Source organism: Maniola jurtina, chromosome 6 (genome assembly GCF_905333055.1).
Source record: "Maniola jurtina chromosome 6, ilManJurt1.1, whole genome shotgun sequence".
Taxonomy (NCBI): domain Eukaryota; kingdom Metazoa; phylum Arthropoda; class Insecta; order Lepidoptera; family Nymphalidae; genus Maniola; species Maniola jurtina.
The window spans coordinates 15,451,479-15,468,399 of NC_060034.1; the positions used below are offsets into that span (position 1 = coordinate 15,451,479).

The window sequence follows — 16,921 nt, forward strand, 5'->3', positions numbered from 1 at the left end:
CTAATATGAATATAAGGGACCTATATTTGGTGTGAGAGTGCGTGTTTGAACATAATTATCATCATCATAATCAACCCATTGCCAGCTCACTACTGAGGACGGATCTCCTCTCAGACTGAGAAGGGTTTTGCCATAGTGCATTACACTGGCCATGTCTGGATTGGCAGACTTCACACACCTTTGAGAACACAATAAAGAACGTTCAGGCATGCAGGTTTCCTCACGATGTTTTCCTTCACCGTTAAAGCAAGTGATATTTTTTTTTAATCACTTCGAAAAGTTAGATGTGCATGCCCGGGATCGAACTCCCGACCTCCCTAATAGAAGGCGGATGTCTGAACCACTAAGCTATCATCGTTTGTGTTTGTCGTCCGTTCATCACTCGTCTTTGCTTTGAACATAGGTACCTATTATTAGGTATCTAGGTATTAATAGGTAAGTAATTAATTTACTTTAGAAACTTGTCAAGTTTTATTAGAAAGTCATAAAATAAAATAAATCGTAATAAAATAGAACTAGCTAGAAAATACAATCTAACTAAAACTAATAGAAATTCTCTAAGCAAGCTCTCCGACTTTAACTAGAAAGTTGAAGCGCCACTCCACTCCAAAGATATTGTTTTTCTCAAGGCGCTTGTAATTATATATCGATGTTTCGCTACGTTTATCTTTTGCTATTTTTCTAATAATGTGCCCTGTAGCAACTTTTCTTTGTAAACCGAATACCAACTGAAACGTTTCTTATTGCTATAAAAACATCCCAAGCACAACTAAGTAGGTAACTATTTTGTTGCCATGTTTTGTAGGAACAAAATGTCCAGGTAAGGGTAATAATAATCAGAAAATACCTACTAACGATAACGCTCTTAATATTATTATAATATTATAGAGCAGTATAACATTTTATAACATTTATTTACAATATTATTATAGTACTCAATTTATTTTTTCAAAAAATAAAATAAACGACAAAAATAAATTGGCAGAAACAAAAAAAAATAATTATATTAAGTAAATAAGTAGGACCTACTTATTTGCTTAATGAATGTTTTCGTTTTTTTTTGTATTTCATTTTGATAATGGTGTAGGTACAATAAAGTAGGTAAGTAGGTAACTTATATTTCATTCATTCATTCACTAAGTAAATAAAACTGCGATGACATGGATAAATGGACTCCACCAGCAGGGGGTAGGATCTAAGCTGCCGATGGTCAGGGCTCCCAAAGTGAGGAACCTCAAAATCTGTTTCAATGAGTTAGTTACTTACTGCCTTCTGCACGCTAAGTCCCCATGGTGGTACTCTCGTGAGCCAAATATTTAAGAAGAAGAAATATTTTTTTATTCATTTAAACTTTTTGGAATGCCTTTCGATATTTTTTCATTTTCTGCTTTCACTAGGCGATTTCCATGTGGACTTGACACTGTAGCAATATTTATGTACAATGATTAATTTTACAACTATACAATCACAGAGTAAATTAAGTATAACAATATTGAAAGCAATATTTGGATTAGAAGGGAGATGGGAGACGAGTAAGTTTTTTTTTTCTTTAAAATAATTTATTAGCCGTGCTAACATTAACACTCCCCTTTCCCCTCCAATTAAGCGTAAAGCTTGTGCCAGGAGTGGGTACGACAATAGTGCAACGGGTGTTGTTTGAACCGCTGGCCTTTCGGAATTCAGTCCGCTCCTCAACCGTTGAGCTATCGAGGCTCGAAGGTAGGTACTTTAATAGTTAGTAAATTACTGTCTTCGGTTAAAGACTGAGTTCAAACAAGTAACAATGTCACTCGCGCACAAAGGGCGGTCAAAGCCCCGGCACTTCAGTGACAGCATGCTAGTTTGCGCCTTTGTGCCTTGAGTGACCTGAGAGCCTCCACAGTGCACTGTGTTAACGTGGTGTTACCTATATTATGCATTAATGTTCCAGTTGGTTGTGGATTACCTACACTAGCTTGAGTACAAAGTAACTCGTGGGCTTTAGAATTAATCTCAATTTTCACCCGTTTATTTCTTTACCTATCATTTACTTATCAGTTGCCTGCACTGGCTTCTACTGAGCGAATTTCAAAGCTTATATTATCTACTCACCCGTTTTTGAGTGATTACAAGTTTTTCTGCGGTTTATGGGTATAAACTGCAAAAATGCCGTCTGAAACTAAATGAAACACGACTATGGGTAGAGCAAAAATAAAAACAATCTATTTTTATAAAAATCACTATTTTCCGAGAAAGTATAATTCGGTGCATATGACTTCTATCGAACATCTTAAAATAACATTTTGTTATTTGTACACGTCATCAGAGGGAACATGAACCTCTCGAAGCCAGGAATATTTGTTTGCCACTCTGCTTCTTGCTGCAGTCGCTGTTGCAGTTCAACCAGCACAAGTTCCAGTAGGTGACGCCGTCGCTGCCGCACAGTGGCATATACTCCGTGCCGCAGTAACTGCAATCGCAGTTCTCCACCTGGCACGGACCGGAGTGGAACATGCTTATAGCCGGGTCACTCTTCGGGCGACGATTGTTAGCGCATCTCAGCTCACACTCATTTGTATATGTTTTACAGTCAGTGCCACAAACCGGCCGGTACTGTTCCGTACAGTAACACGACGTGCAAACACCGAAAGCTATAACGCTTAAGGAAGGATTTTTAGTGCGTTCAGCCTCACAATTAAGCTCGCACGGATTCGGGAATGTCTTCGGCTCTAGTTTACCATCAGTCCCACACACGGGGTTATATACTAACGGGCACATACACGGCAGACATAATTTGGACGGGTTCGGCACGATCGGGCCACTTAAAGAGCAAGTCTGCTTCCTATTCTGACACGCGATTTCGCAGGGGTTATCATATTGGATGCCATCGCTTCCACAAACGGGGTCCTGCATATCGGGGCACTGGCATGCATCTAGACAGGCTCCTACGTTCTTGAACTCGATCGGAGGTAGACCTTTAGTTTTGGCGTTGCCGTTAGCGCAGTTGAGTACGCAAAGGTTTCTGTACTGAATGTTGTCGGAGCCGCATACGGGGGATGCGATGGTCGAGCACTCGCCGGGAGGGCCGAGGCAAGCGGCTCTGTACGCGAGGTATTCGAGAGATCGTTTCCCCTGCGCGCGTCTGTGGTTCTCACATGACAACTCGCATTCGTTAGGGTACGTTTGACCGCTCATGCTGCACACTGGGAGGTATATCGATTGGCAAACACAATCGCTGCACGTGACGCCGTCAGTGCACTCGGTGACTGGCGGTTGGCCCGTCTGCTCGCCGTTGTTGCTGTAGCATTCGAGCAAACATCGGTTGGTGTATGTGACCCCGTCAGAGCCGCAGACGGGATCGAAGTTATACTCACAGGGACACACGAACGGCTGGATAACTGGTTTTTTATTCATGAAGTCGTAGCATCTTATCTGTGCAGCTTGGAATAATGTTAATACACCAAGTATTCCTGGAACCATATACCCATTAATATAATATTGTGTTTTATACATTTAAGGTGTTAGCATTAAAAATTTACTAAATAGTCACATAAAAATAGAATTGATTTTATTTCTAATATTGTTTAAAAATAATGAAAAGTGGGGTACCACTTAAATAAAATAAGTATATTTAAAATAAACAAGTATATTTAAAATATTTTTTCTTACCTATATTTAGTATCTGCATTTTGAAAACGGTGAACTTCGCAGGTACGAAGTAGGTACCTACTGCTCCTTATTGCAATCGAGCAGTTTAATTTATATTCAAAATACATATCGTAATTTATTCAGTAATTAGGTAAAATAAATTATCGATAGTGTGTCAAATTAGTTTTTCAACAACACATTATTTAGTGGAGATATCACACTATCACACTAATATTATAAAGGCGAAAGTTTGTATGTGTGTTTGTGTGTGTATGTTTGTTACTCCTTCACGCAAAAACTACTGGACGGATTTGGCTGAAATTCGGAATGGAGATAGCTAATATCCTGGATTAGCACATAGGCTACTTTTTATCCTGGAAAACCAAAGAGATCCCACGGGATTTCGAAAAACCTAAATCCACGCCGACGAAGTCGCGGGCGTCAGCTAGTTTGCAATACTCCCTCTAACTGCTACAAGAAAGGGCCCGTATCATTTTCTGGTTCCAACGCCGACCAATCAAATTCGAATTTTCCTGCAGCATAAGGTTTGAGGAGTTGGGACTTGAAATGATGATGAGTCTATATTTGGTATCTAAAATATCAATTTACCATGGTATGACAGTTCATGAGATCATACGACTTAGGGATGCAGTACCGTGCAGCATCAGGTTTTGAGGAGTTTTGACTTGGAGTGGAATGATAAGTCTGTATTGGGTATTCTTACTATCGATTCACCATCTATATTATTGCATCTATATTAAACTGCATTCGTCTCCGGGGTTTAGAAGTGCAGTACCTACTCGGCAGCATGAAGTTTGAGGAGTTGGACTTGGAGTTTAATGATGAATTATGTAGAAAATTAAGTACTTATACTGTAGAAAATTAAGTGCCTACAATATCAATTCTTCCGATTAAATAAATTAATCACCCGATTAAAGTATTACAAAAACGGGCTGAATTGACAACCTACTCCTTTTTGGAAGTCGGTGAGTAATATATTTCATGTACAGAATACTCCAGTTACATTTTAATTATAAGTATAGATATAGATATTATGTAGAGTACTTATTTAATTACAAATTAACACGTTGGCTTCCAAAGAAATATCAATTTTCACCCCTTTGTTCTTTTACCATTTACTAATAATTGTCACCCCAAGCTTCCCCTGCGTGGATTTCGAAACTGTAGGTATATCAAACTTAGTTTAACATAGCAACTGTGCAGTCATGTGAATACATGCTTATGAACTGCAAAAGTGTCATCTTTAAAATAAATAAAACACGACATGTAGAGCAGGAATAATAACATAAATATTTATCTAATAAAACATCACTATTTTCGCAGAAAGTACAGTAATTATTGCATTTGACTTTAATTAAGATCACAAAAGGATTTGTATAAATTGAATCAGAGAGAACATGACCCTCTTTTAGCCATGTATATTTGTTTGCCACTCTGTTTCTTGCTGCAGTCGCTGTTGCAGTTCAACCAGCACAAGTTCCAGTAGGTGAGGTCGTCGCTGCCGCACACCGGCATGTACTCCGTGTCGCAGTGACTGCAGTCGCAGTCCTCCACCTGGCACGGACCGGAGTGGAACATGCTTATCGCCGGGTCACTCTTCGGCCGACGGTTGTTGGCGCATCTCAGCTCACACTCGTTTGTATAAGTTTGACAGTCAGTGCCACAAACCGGCAGGTACTGTCCCGTGCAGAAACACGACGGACATTCACCGAAACCTATGACCCTCAAATTCGGGTTGTTGGTTCTTTTAGCCTCACAGTTAAGCTCGCACGGACTCGAGAAAGTTCTCGCCTCTAGCTCGCCATAAGTTCGGTCACTTCCACACACGGGGTTATATTCCGCTGAGCATATACACGGTTGACATGTTTTGGTAGGTGCAGGCATGACAGGACCACTTAAAGAGCAATTCTGCTGTCTATTTTGACACGCGATTTCACAGAGGTTATCATATTGGATGCCGTCGCTTCCACAAACGGGGTACTGCATATCGGGGCACTGGCATGCATCTAGACAGGCTCCTACGTTCTTGAACTCGATCGGAGGTAGACCTTTAGTTTTGGCGTTGCCGTTAGCGCAGTTGAGTTCGCAAAGGTTTCTATACTGGATGTTATCGGAGCCGCATACGGGGGATGCGATGGTCGAGCACTCGCCGGGAGGGCCGAGGCAAGCGGCTCTGTACGCGAGGTATTCGAGCGGTCGTTTCCCCTGCGCGCGTCTGTGGTTCTCACATGACAACTCGCATTCGTTAGGGTACGTTTGACCGCTCATGCTGCACACTGGGAGGTGTATCGATTGGCAAACACAATCGCTGCACGTGACGCCGTCAGTGCACTCGGTGACTGGCGGTTGGCCCGTCTTGTCGCCGTTGTTGCTGTAGCATTCGAGCAAACATCGGTTGGTGTATGTGACCCCGTCAGAGCCGCAGACGGGATCGAAGTTATACTCACAGGGACACACGAACGGCTGGTTATATTTAACTGGTTTTTTAACCATGAAGTCGTAGCATCCTATCTGTGCAGCTTGGAATAATGTTAATGCAAGGGTTCCTGGAAGTTTAAGAAATAACTGTTGACACCAAAATACATAGTACTTATTTTTAATTAATTTCTATTAGGTACTAGATAAGCTCATGCTTGAAGATAATAATTTATTCCTCAAGGGAAGCAATGACGAGGTCTAAAGTAGAGCGCATTTGCCTAAAGAATTGTGAGGAAAAGATGCTGGAAGATCTATAAAACCGGCCAACTGAAGGTTCAGTACTCAGGTATTTTTTCCAACATTTTGCACGATAAATCAAAACTTATTATACAAAAAATAAATAAAAATCTGTTTTAGAAAGTACAAGTAAAGCCCTTTCATATGATACCCCACTTGGTATAGTTATCTGAATTTGAAAATTGAAACACATTTTAATTTTTTTTAAATGTTGGTTGTAACCACAAATTCGCGGTTTTCAGATTTATTCCTGTACTTGTGCTATAAGACCTACCTACCTGTCTTTCATGATTCTAGGTCAACGGAAAGTGCCCTATAGGTTTTCTTAACGGACACGACGGACGGACGGACAGACAGAAAGACAGACAAAAAAGTGATCCTATAAGGGTTCCGTTTTTCCTTTGGAGGTATGGATCCCTAAAAACAAAGAAGGTTAAAAAATATATGTTCTTACCTATATTAAGTATCTGCATTTTGACAACGACGTACTTCGTCGTTGCTAAGCACTGTTTCCGCAATTGAGCAGTTCATTTTATACCAAATACTAATATCTGAATAATTCAGTAATTAGGCGAATAAATTATCAATTTGTTAAACTAGTTTTTCAGTAACATTTGGCAGACAAAAAATTTATTATGTTTGCATGTGTGTTTAAAATTTATCTATATTTTTCTTAAAGTTTAAGATCCGTCTTATCATGTAGAAAACATCAAAAATAGCGTGATTTCTAAAGAGAAAACCAACTGTAATGTACTTTACCTCGACTTGCTCGTAAAATGTAACTTTACAAAAGAAAGGATTTCATTGTAGAGGACTGTAATCGGGCCATTACTGGCCGCATTTCCAAGAGGACTGTAATGGCAATTGCTGGACAGTTTCGTGTACTGATGATAATTTATATATTTTGTTTTAATTTTTTTTTAGTAATCTGTTTTTAACTTTTTTTCAAACAAGATCGTCACGTTCGAATTGGTGTGTTTCAGACTGTATGGTTTATGAGTTTAAGTTTTTTACTGTTTCCTCGCAAATGGAGGTAAAGCACTATGTCTCGGCCGACCTCGTTTAGTTTAAAAGGACCCGGCTGGCACCTCGTCCTTTCAAAATCACTTGAAAAATTCTCGACTTCGCCTCGGCCTTCCAATATGACTCGGCCAGTAATCGCTTTATTTCAGGCCTGACTGTAATGTACTATTACCAGCAGATTTGTATAGTATCTTCACTACTATGGTTGCTTCATTTTCATAATCTTGTACAATAGAATAATAGTCTTTGTAGGGATCGATGACTAAGGGTTGAAACATACTCTCAAATTCTACTAAAATATGTTCTAGGTTTAGTGTTTAGATGACAGAAATTTATTTAAGATAAAGCATATTCAGGCTAAAAGACAAGTATATGAGAAGTGTTTGAAATAAATTTAAAATGTAGGGTACCTTGGTATGTGGGTTGAAACAGTTATGATAAAAAACAGACAGTATTTTTATTAAAATGGTGAACGAACGCTTAATTATTAACCTAATAACAATAACGTTATTCAATGTGAGGCGGATACATAAGAAGATTACACAAAAAGTCCATTGATAAGCAGGAACCATTTTGTACATTCAGTTCAAATGACATTCATTTAAGTAAATACCACTAATGTAACGGCTATATCTATACACGACTATATTTATAATACTAGCTATTGCCCGGGACTTCGTCTGTGTAGAATTGCTGATTTCCCGTGAGATTGAGGTTTCCCGTGCGGCCAATGCCTTGCAAAATTCTTTCTAACCTGATGACTACGCCTTAAAAGAAACCTATTTTCTAAATTTCAAGCTTGTAGACTAAATGGTAAAAAAAATCTGCAAAAACTGTCATCCCTATTTTACCATCCTTAAATGGTAACATTCAAAAAAAAAAAATTGATGTACATATTTTTTATTTATTATTATTAATCTTAATGCGAATTTTTGTGTCTCTAACTTCCAACCCCTATTTTACCCCCATAGGGGTGCAATTTCCAAATATTCTTTCTTAGCTGACATCTCTTAACTATCAACTACCTACTGGCTAAATTATAGCTTTATACGTACAATAGTTTTTTAAATCTCGTGTTTAATCAGTATGTAAGTCACTGACCTTTCGCTTTTATATATATAGATATTCTGTCTGCAATCCTAACCCATGATAAGCTATGTTTAAGACAGTTTATTAGTAAATATTCAATCCCTATTTTACACCCTTAAGTATAAAAATTTTCAAAAATCCTTTCCTCGCAGACCTACCTACTCATACGTCGTAATAGCTATCTGCATGTCGAGGCGGTGCGTTGATCAATCAGTGAGTCAGTCAGTCACATTTCTATTATTTATACATATTTTACGTTTGCAATTTTCAGATCAGTATAGTTCACCTTTAATAAGTAACTGAAGTCTATATAAGAAGATGTTGTTTCATTAGATACTCTCACTTGGGGTTATTTATTAAACTATGAAAGAGTACTTTCATTGAAATTTAGGTTTTAAGTAAGCGATTGTAAATACTACCTGATTGTATATAAGATTAAATAAAAAATATCAGAAAGCTCTCGGTACATATTGTTATCATTAAAACTAACTCTTGCTCTACGACTTTTTTTAACTCGATATTTTGTGAAATATCAAATATTCAATATTTTACAGATTCTCTCCTTGTGGCTACTTTGTAACATCGGCAACGCCGCGCGAACCACACGTATACGTAGTACGTCTCACCAAATTGTTTGACATTTTTATCAAAATTCAAATTCAAAATATTTTTGATTCAATTAGACTTTTACAAGTACTTTTGAATCCTCAAAAGCATCTACCACTGGTTCGGAATGTCTTTCCATAGCACCACATATATCTGTCTCATTAGCACCTCGTATATCCTAACTGCTCGCAGTGGTTTGGAAACAGGGACAGTCATGTGTGTTTGGATTCACAATGTAATTTCACAGAAATAACATAATTTATTCAGTTTTTGGTATGAAATAAATTAATTTGAAATTTTGAAAAGTCGTACAACAAAAACTTGGTAGTTTTAATGATAACAATTACGTGCCGATAGCTTTCTGATATTTTGGTTTAACCCTGTATACCTATCTCAATACCTACTTCAAATTATTATCGTTTAATTAACGATTTCTGTAGCAATAATAATATGAGTTCATCAATACAATCAATTTTATTCTTTTCATCATATGAGTTCACTATGAATGTTATGTTATGTAGGCCACGATTCTCGGACATTTTGTTCACAAATATTTGTTTCAAATATTGCATCAAATCTAAAGTTGTGTTACGGATCATAAGAAGCATTATCATCAAATATTTTCTATATCTTCGTGGTTTTGAACTCTGCTTATTATAAAGGTTACAAAATTAATAAAGTAATGAAGATAAACTGTAATGAAGTAAGCTTTATTGAAATAACTCTAGCCAAAAATAAATATGTAAAATAGATAACAATGAAACCGTGAAATAAAATGATTATATAAACAGCAGAAATTGAACTCTAAGCGCAAGGTTTTCCGCATTCGCCTTCATGTTCCATTGTTATTTGTTGTTTTTTAGTTTTCCTGTATTCTTGATTTTTGCAATCAAATGTGCATTTGTTTGGATAAGTTATGCCGTCACTTCCGCATATTGGATCGTAAATAGCTTCACAAAAACAATCAGCAGGATCACGACACTCTCCGTCATAGGCTATGCATATTTCTGAGATATTGGATTCTTTCTGTCCAATCCTTTTATTTTCTTCATTTACGCAGTTAAGGCTGCATTCATTAGGATATGTTATACCGTCTGTACCACAAACGGGTAAAAGTATGAGAGGACAAATGCACGGATTACACTCACCATTAGTTACATTTAGAGGATCTAGTCCATTCTCGAACCGCTTTTGGTTTTCGCATTGGAGTTCGCATTCGTTAGGATAGGTATTCCCATCGCTTCCACATACTGGTTGGTACACAGCAGTGCATGAGCACGTGTCATCGCGGCATTCACCTTGGCTCTTGATACTGATCGGATCAAGACCATTTATAACATTTTGTCGGCTGGCGATGTTGAGGAAACAATCGTTGGAATATGTCACATTATCAGTGCCACACACTGGAGAATAAATCAGATAGCAAATGCTTAAAACACACTCCCCTTCATTGACTTGTTTAAGTGGCTCTAATCCGGATCTGACCCTTCTATCATTTTCACATCCAAGTTCACACTCGTTGGAGTATGTGTTGTTATCGCTCCCACAAACTGGCTGATATACTTCTAAGCAGAAACAAGGGACCTCGCACTCTTCATAACTAAAAACTGTAAGAGGAGTTTGTCCGTTACGCTCACGTTTCTTGCTTTCACAGCCCAATACACAGAGGTTTGCATAGGTTTCGCCATCACTTCCACAAACCGGGCTAATTACGGTGGAACAATTACACACTTCAGGGCACTCTCCGTCACTTCGTCTCTTAATAAGAGGTTTTCGTTGTATTTTCCTATCTCTGTTTGTACATCCCAAATGACATAAACTTGGGTATGTTCTACCATCAGTACCGCATATGGGTTGATAAATGTCTGGACAGAAGCAACTGGCAGGGCATTCACCTTCACTCGATACGGTAAGAAGTGGTTGATAGCTTCTTTCACGAGCCAAATTTTCACAGTTTAACTCGCACACACTAGAGTATGTTTTACCATCACTGCCACATACGGGTTGGTAGACGAAATATAGCGGACAAATGCACGGAGCTACACATTCACCTTGACTCTGAATCGTTACAGGATTCCGAGTCGTGTTAACATTTTCTTTATTGGCTCTATTTAGAAAACATTCGCTTAAATAAGTAATACCATCCGAACCACACACTGGTTGATATATTTTGGGGCAAATAAAAGGTTCTGGACATACTCCTTGACTTGTTATGTTAATGGTTGGTTGTTTTCTACTGATACGCTCTTTGTTCTTGCAATCGAGTTGGCAGCTATTACCGTAGGTTTCACCATCGTCGCCACACACTGGAGCGTACAGAAGAATGCAAGGACAGGGTACAACACACTCACCTTCATAATTTATCGTTAAGGGCTGTTGTCCGTTGTTCGTTCTTCTTTTGTTTTCAATATCCAACCAGCATTGGTTAGAATAAGTATTATCATCGCTGCCACAGACAGGCTGATATACTCCTGGATATTTGCAAGAATCAGGGCATTCTCCGTCAGTGATGTTACAAATAGGTGGCTGTCCGCTACGTTCACGTTTTCTACTCTCGCAAATTAACTGACATTCGTTAGGGTACGTTTTGCCGTCATTACCACAAACTGGAAGAACCACCGCGGGACAAATACAGTCAGGACATTCCCCTTCGCTTGATATAGTGATTAGTGCTTGACCTTCTTTTAGAAGTTGCTTATTTTTGCACCCGAACTGACATTTATTTGAGTATGTGTTACCGTCACTACCACATACGGGTTTATAAACGGGTAGACAGCCACAAGAAGTTGGACATTCACCTGGACTCTTAATCTCAATTGGAGAAAGACTTCTCTTGATATTGTCTCTGCTGGCAGCTTTGAGTAAACATTCATTCGGATAGGTTACGCCATTGGACCCACACACCGGACTGTAAACTGCAGGGCAAAATTTAGGTTCAGGACATTCACCTGGACTAATAGCTTGAATAGGTGGTTTTCCTAGACGCCGACGTTCTGTGTTTGTACAACCAAGTTCGCAATCATTACCATAAGTTTTATTGTCTTCACCGCACACTGGAGCGTAATTTAGTGGACAGTTACAGACCTGGGGACATTCACCTTGGCTGATAATCGTAATTGCAGGAAGACCCCTGTAAGTGTTTTCTTGGTTAGTAGCATTCATAAAACACTCATTTGAATATGTAATGCCATTGGAACCACATACTGGGTTATAAATGAAAGGACATAATATTGTAGGAGGTGTACGACATTCGCCTGGGTAATCAACTTCAATAGGAGGTAGTTGGTTACGTTTACGTTCTTTGTTCGTGCAACCGAGCTCGCAACCATTACCATAAGTTTTACCATCTTTACCGCACACTGGGGCGTAATTTAGTGTGCAGAAACAACCGTTGAAACATTCACCTGTAGTCGACGTGAGCAGTGGTTGGCCATATGCTTTACGTGCTTCATTTTCACAGTCGAACGCACATTTGTTTGAATACGTTATTCCGTCGCTACCACAAACAGGTTCGTAAATTTGTTTGCATATACAAGACTTACGACATTCTCCGTAATTTGTTAGTAGAAGACTTTGCTCGCCATTTGCTGCTCTTTTTTTGTTTTCACAATTGAACGTACAATTGTTCCCATAAGTTTTACCATCACTTCCACAGACTGGGTCATACTCTCTTGTGCAGACACATGGAGCGACACATACGCCTTTGTATGCTACTGTTATTAGATTTTGATTGTTATTTTCGAGCTCCCTGTTCGTACAGTTTAAATTACATTCATTGGAGTAAGTTTTATTATCACTGCCACACACCGGCGCGTACTGCTCTGTACACACACAAGGCTCTCTACATGATCCCTGATAATCTATAAATATTGGTTTTATACCAATTTTGTTATAGTAGTTACTGGTACAGTTAAATGTGCAATTATTCGCGTAGGTAACGTTGTCGCTGCCGCAAACAGGTCTGAAGATTCTAGGACAAGAACAGGAAGGCGCTGCTGTGGACGTCGCAACTACGAGTATAACGTGCGTGCACCACACGACGAGCACTAATGTTCCTGTAAAAGAATAAAAAAATCTGTAAAATACTGTGATTATATTAAAAATAGTGTTACATATTTTACATTCATATAAATAATATGATAGTTTCACATTTGCGTCTTTTTGTGTTAAAACAAATAGCTCAACAAGTCAAAGAGCACAAATTCATAAGGACGACAATTCAAACTCCACTAATTTGACTATCGTATCCACTCTTTACGATTATTCGGAGAGGGAATGAAATGGAAAAAAAAGTATCTAGCATGCCCTGACATCCCTTTTCTTAAATTATATAACCTAATTGCTACTTAGTTGAAAGACCAATGGGAAAATTCAAGTATCTTGGTCCTCATAGCGATTACTTCAGAAATATGATTTTTAGGATTCCGTGCCTCAAAAGGAAAAACGGAACCCTTATAGGATCACTTTGTTGTCTGTCTATCTGTCCGTCTGTCGTGTCTGTAGAAAACCTATAGGGGACTACCCGTTGACCCAGAATTATGAAATTTGGCAGGTAAGTAGGTCTCATAGCACAAGTAAAGGAAAAAATTCGAAAAGCGTGAGTATGTAGTTCCATCACCAAATGGGGTATCATAATATGAAAAAGCTCCACCAGAGCCGCGACTTGATCCGCGTGGAAAAAGGTTTTATAAAATAACGTGGGAACTCTTTGATTTTCCGGGATAAATAGTAGCCTATGAGTTAATCCAGGGTATAATCTATCTCCATTCCATATCCAAATCCGATCAGCCGTTTTTGCGTGTTAACAAACATCCAAACATCCACACTTTCACATTTATAATGTTAGTAGGATAAATGTTAAAACATACACACATTATATTTATAATTAATTCATCAAAATTTCATAGTGGTCGCAATCAGAACAATTTTGCCCATTGTTGAAGTAATTATATTAACTATTTTATTATTTGTATATTATAAACAACAAGAGGATGCCCGCGACTTCGTTCGCATGGATTTAGGTTTTTAAAGATCCCGTGGGAACTGTTTGATTTTCCGGGATAAAAAGTAGCATATGTCCGTCCCCGGGATATAAGCTAATCCTGTACCAAATTTCGTTAAAATCGCTTAAACTCTTGGGCCGTGAAAAGTAGCAGACAGACAGACCGATACACTTTCACATTTATAATATTAGTATGGATTAAAGGTCTTTTCACAACTGCAAGATAAACTTTAATCTAATGAAATAAATAATCTAATGAAATGAATAAAGATATTTTGATAGATTCTAGAATAAAAAACTCCATATTTAAGGCTCACACGAGCAATGTAAAAGCTTGTCAATAAAAGATTGAAAAAAAAGTCAGATAAAGTTTATCCGGCGATTTTGAAACAGACACTTAAGAGGGCTCTCTCCGTCACCTACCACCACCTATATACCATTCCTATCTATGCCTAGGTCACCTATAACCACAGGCATAGATATTAGTTTCTAGAATATGTTTGCAAAATTTCATGGACTTTGGTTGCTTAATATTCAAATGAAATTGGACTACGATTGTATGAAACGAGTGACGGAGAGAGCCCTGTTAATCATATTTTTTACAACATATTAAAATATGAATCCAATATTTAAAATAAAGGCTAATTAGGATTACTTTTTACCTATTAGAATCTTCATTTTTCAGCCATATGACACAACGCGCGGTGTATTATCGACTGAAAATAAACAAAATAATAAATCCAATATATACTTCGTTTTGTTTGCAAATGTGAAAATTAAAGCCACAGCTAACAGTGAAGAGGCAGACAAAAGAAAATACTGGCGATAATGATTAACGACAAACGGTGAACGTTAGTTGAATTAAATACATTTTATTGACAATGTATGAAGTGTATATACGTATGTGTTTCACGTGTCTTTGTCTTTTGTATTTAATTTTGCAGTTTAATTCAGTGTAAAACGTCGCATCGCGTCATCCAACCGCTAGCATATGGAATGCTCTTCCAGGATCAGTTTATCCCTCTACTTTTAATCTATCTATCTATATATACATATAATAAAATTGTAGAAAAGTGGTGTCTGTACAATGGAAATATATAAAAAAAAGTAGCAGGGGTTGTTATTATATCGATGCCGAACCCGAAATTGTAATTAATTTTTTTTTTGTCTGTTTGTCTGTTTGTCTGTGTGTTTGTGTACGCTAATATCAGAAACGGCTTATTGGATTTAGATACGGTTTTCACTAATATATTGTAGTAAGCTTCACTTAACATTTAGTGTTTATTTCATGTCAATCGGTTCATAAATAAAAAAGTTATGTCAATTTAAAGAATCACGCTGCCCGAAAAGTCAGTATTCCACGCGAACGAAGTCGCGGGCACAGCTAGTATCTATTAAGTCAAGAGTGAATAGGCATCTTCTAGTAGTCCGGAGCAAGCAATCCTGAAAGATCACGTAGCTTCACGGATTCTAATATTTTTAATAAAAAATAAAAGTTATAGTTTAGGCGAACAAGACTTGCTTGGTCGGCGTGGATTTGATTGGCCGGAAATATTTTAGTTAAATTATTTATTATTAAATTTCCATAATTTTTTTTCCGTCATCACGGATTTTGATCAATCATATAGAATTTTGTGTGAAATATTATGTTCAACAAGAAAAAATCCGGCCGACCAATGATTTTTAGCCGGAAAGGTCACGCATACCTATTTGAATGGTGTGATAAAGGGTAAAATTTATCCATTATTACGGAAACTTTTTTTTTAAATTCAATTTTTAATGTCACATTTATAATTATATTATCTTGGTATGCGTGCTTACAAACTGCCGAAAGTATCGCGCATACCATATTTACTGGTGTAAGAACTTTCAAAATCGGTTCAGTAGTTCCAGAAATTACTTCCAACAAACAAACTTACAAACTTTGTCTCTTTATAATATTAGTGTAGGTAGATAAAGAAGTTGATTCTTACACTTTATTTCATTGTATAATTATAGTATTACAGTAGATTTAGATTATACTACTATAACAGACAATTTTTGTAATCATTTTTTCCTGTATGCATACTTGTTTTAACGTCTATTTGTCTTATCAAACAGCTGTTGAGTATGTTTGACACGTTTTATTTCGTTGTTTTTTTAACTATTATCGTATTCGTGATAATATGCATTCTTCAATAGGTATAAATAAAATAATATTATACACCAGTTTGTTCAGGTGTAGCTACGCTATTTTTCATGACCGCTGTGTTTATTGCTTTAAGTTCACTGTAATTATTATTCTATTGTAAAAACATGAACAATAATTTTATTTATTGAATCACTGTGTAAATAATAAAATAATAATGAATCAACTTTCGTTAATATCAAGAGAGACTATTTACAAGTAACTTGCTTATTCAACCCCAAGGCGGGTAAAATAGGGGTTTGATTAAAATTTGTGTAGTCCGCGTGGACGAAGTCGCGGGCATAAGCTAGTAACATAATAAAATGTTTAGTAGAACTTATTCACACGAGTAGTTTATTACAATTTTTGCAGAGATATCTAATTTTTAGGTTCCGTACCTCAAAAGGAAAAACGGAAGCCTTATAGGATCAATTTGTTGTACGTCTGTCTGTCCGTCCGTCCGTCCGCCCGTCGTGTCTGTCAAGAAATATATAGGGTACTTCCCGTTGACCTAGAATCATGAAATTTGGCAGGTAGGTAGGTATTATAGCACAAGTACAGGAATAAATCTGAAAACCGGGAATTTGTGGTCACATCATAAAAAAAAATGTGTTTCAATTTTCAAAGTAAGATAACTATACCAAGTGGAGTATCATATGAAAGGGCTTTAC

At 37.4% G+C, this 16,921-nt stretch overlaps 3 protein-coding genes across 4 annotated transcripts; all 3 read right to left on the reverse strand.

Moving 5' to 3' along the window:
* Positions 1–2,301: 2,301 nt before the first annotated feature.
* On the reverse strand, positions 2,302–3,667 carry LOC123866282 (serine protease inhibitor dipetalogastin-like). The gene is made up of 2 exons (XM_045907735.1): positions 3,649–3,667; positions 2,302–3,449 (listed from the first exon to the last, which is right to left on the reverse strand). Exons 1-2 carry the CDS (start codon positions 3,665–3,667, stop codon positions 2,302–2,304), a joined length of 1,167 nt encoding a protein of 388 aa, XP_045763691.1.
* Positions 3,668–4,915: 1,248 nt separating this feature from the next.
* On the reverse strand, positions 4,916–6,836 carry LOC123866283 (serine protease inhibitor dipetalogastin-like). The gene is made up of 2 exons (XM_045907737.1): positions 6,818–6,836; positions 4,916–6,194 (listed from the first exon to the last, which is right to left on the reverse strand). The coding sequence occupies exons 1-2, from the start codon at positions 6,834–6,836 to the stop codon at positions 5,035–5,037; spliced, it is 1,179 nt and encodes a 392-aa protein (XP_045763693.1). The 3' UTR covers positions 4,916–5,034.
* A 2,928-nt stretch (positions 6,837–9,764) lies between these two features.
* Positions 9,765–14,915, reverse strand: LOC123866470 (agrin-like). Of its 2 annotated transcripts, XM_045908058.1 has the most exons (3): positions 14,746–14,910; positions 12,180–13,136; positions 9,765–10,976 (listed from the first exon to the last, which is right to left on the reverse strand). In XM_045908058.1, the coding sequence occupies exons 1-3, from the start codon at positions 14,759–14,761 to the stop codon at positions 9,886–9,888; spliced, it is 2,064 nt and encodes a 687-aa protein (XP_045764014.1). In that variant the 5' UTR covers positions 14,762–14,910; the 3' UTR covers positions 9,765–9,885. The 2 variants fall into 2 exon arrangements, with proteins under 2 accessions (XP_045764014.1, XP_045764013.1); XM_045908057.1 differs by having other exon boundaries at positions 9,765–13,136; positions 14,746–14,915.
* Between the last annotated feature and the right edge of the window lie 2,006 nt (positions 14,916–16,921).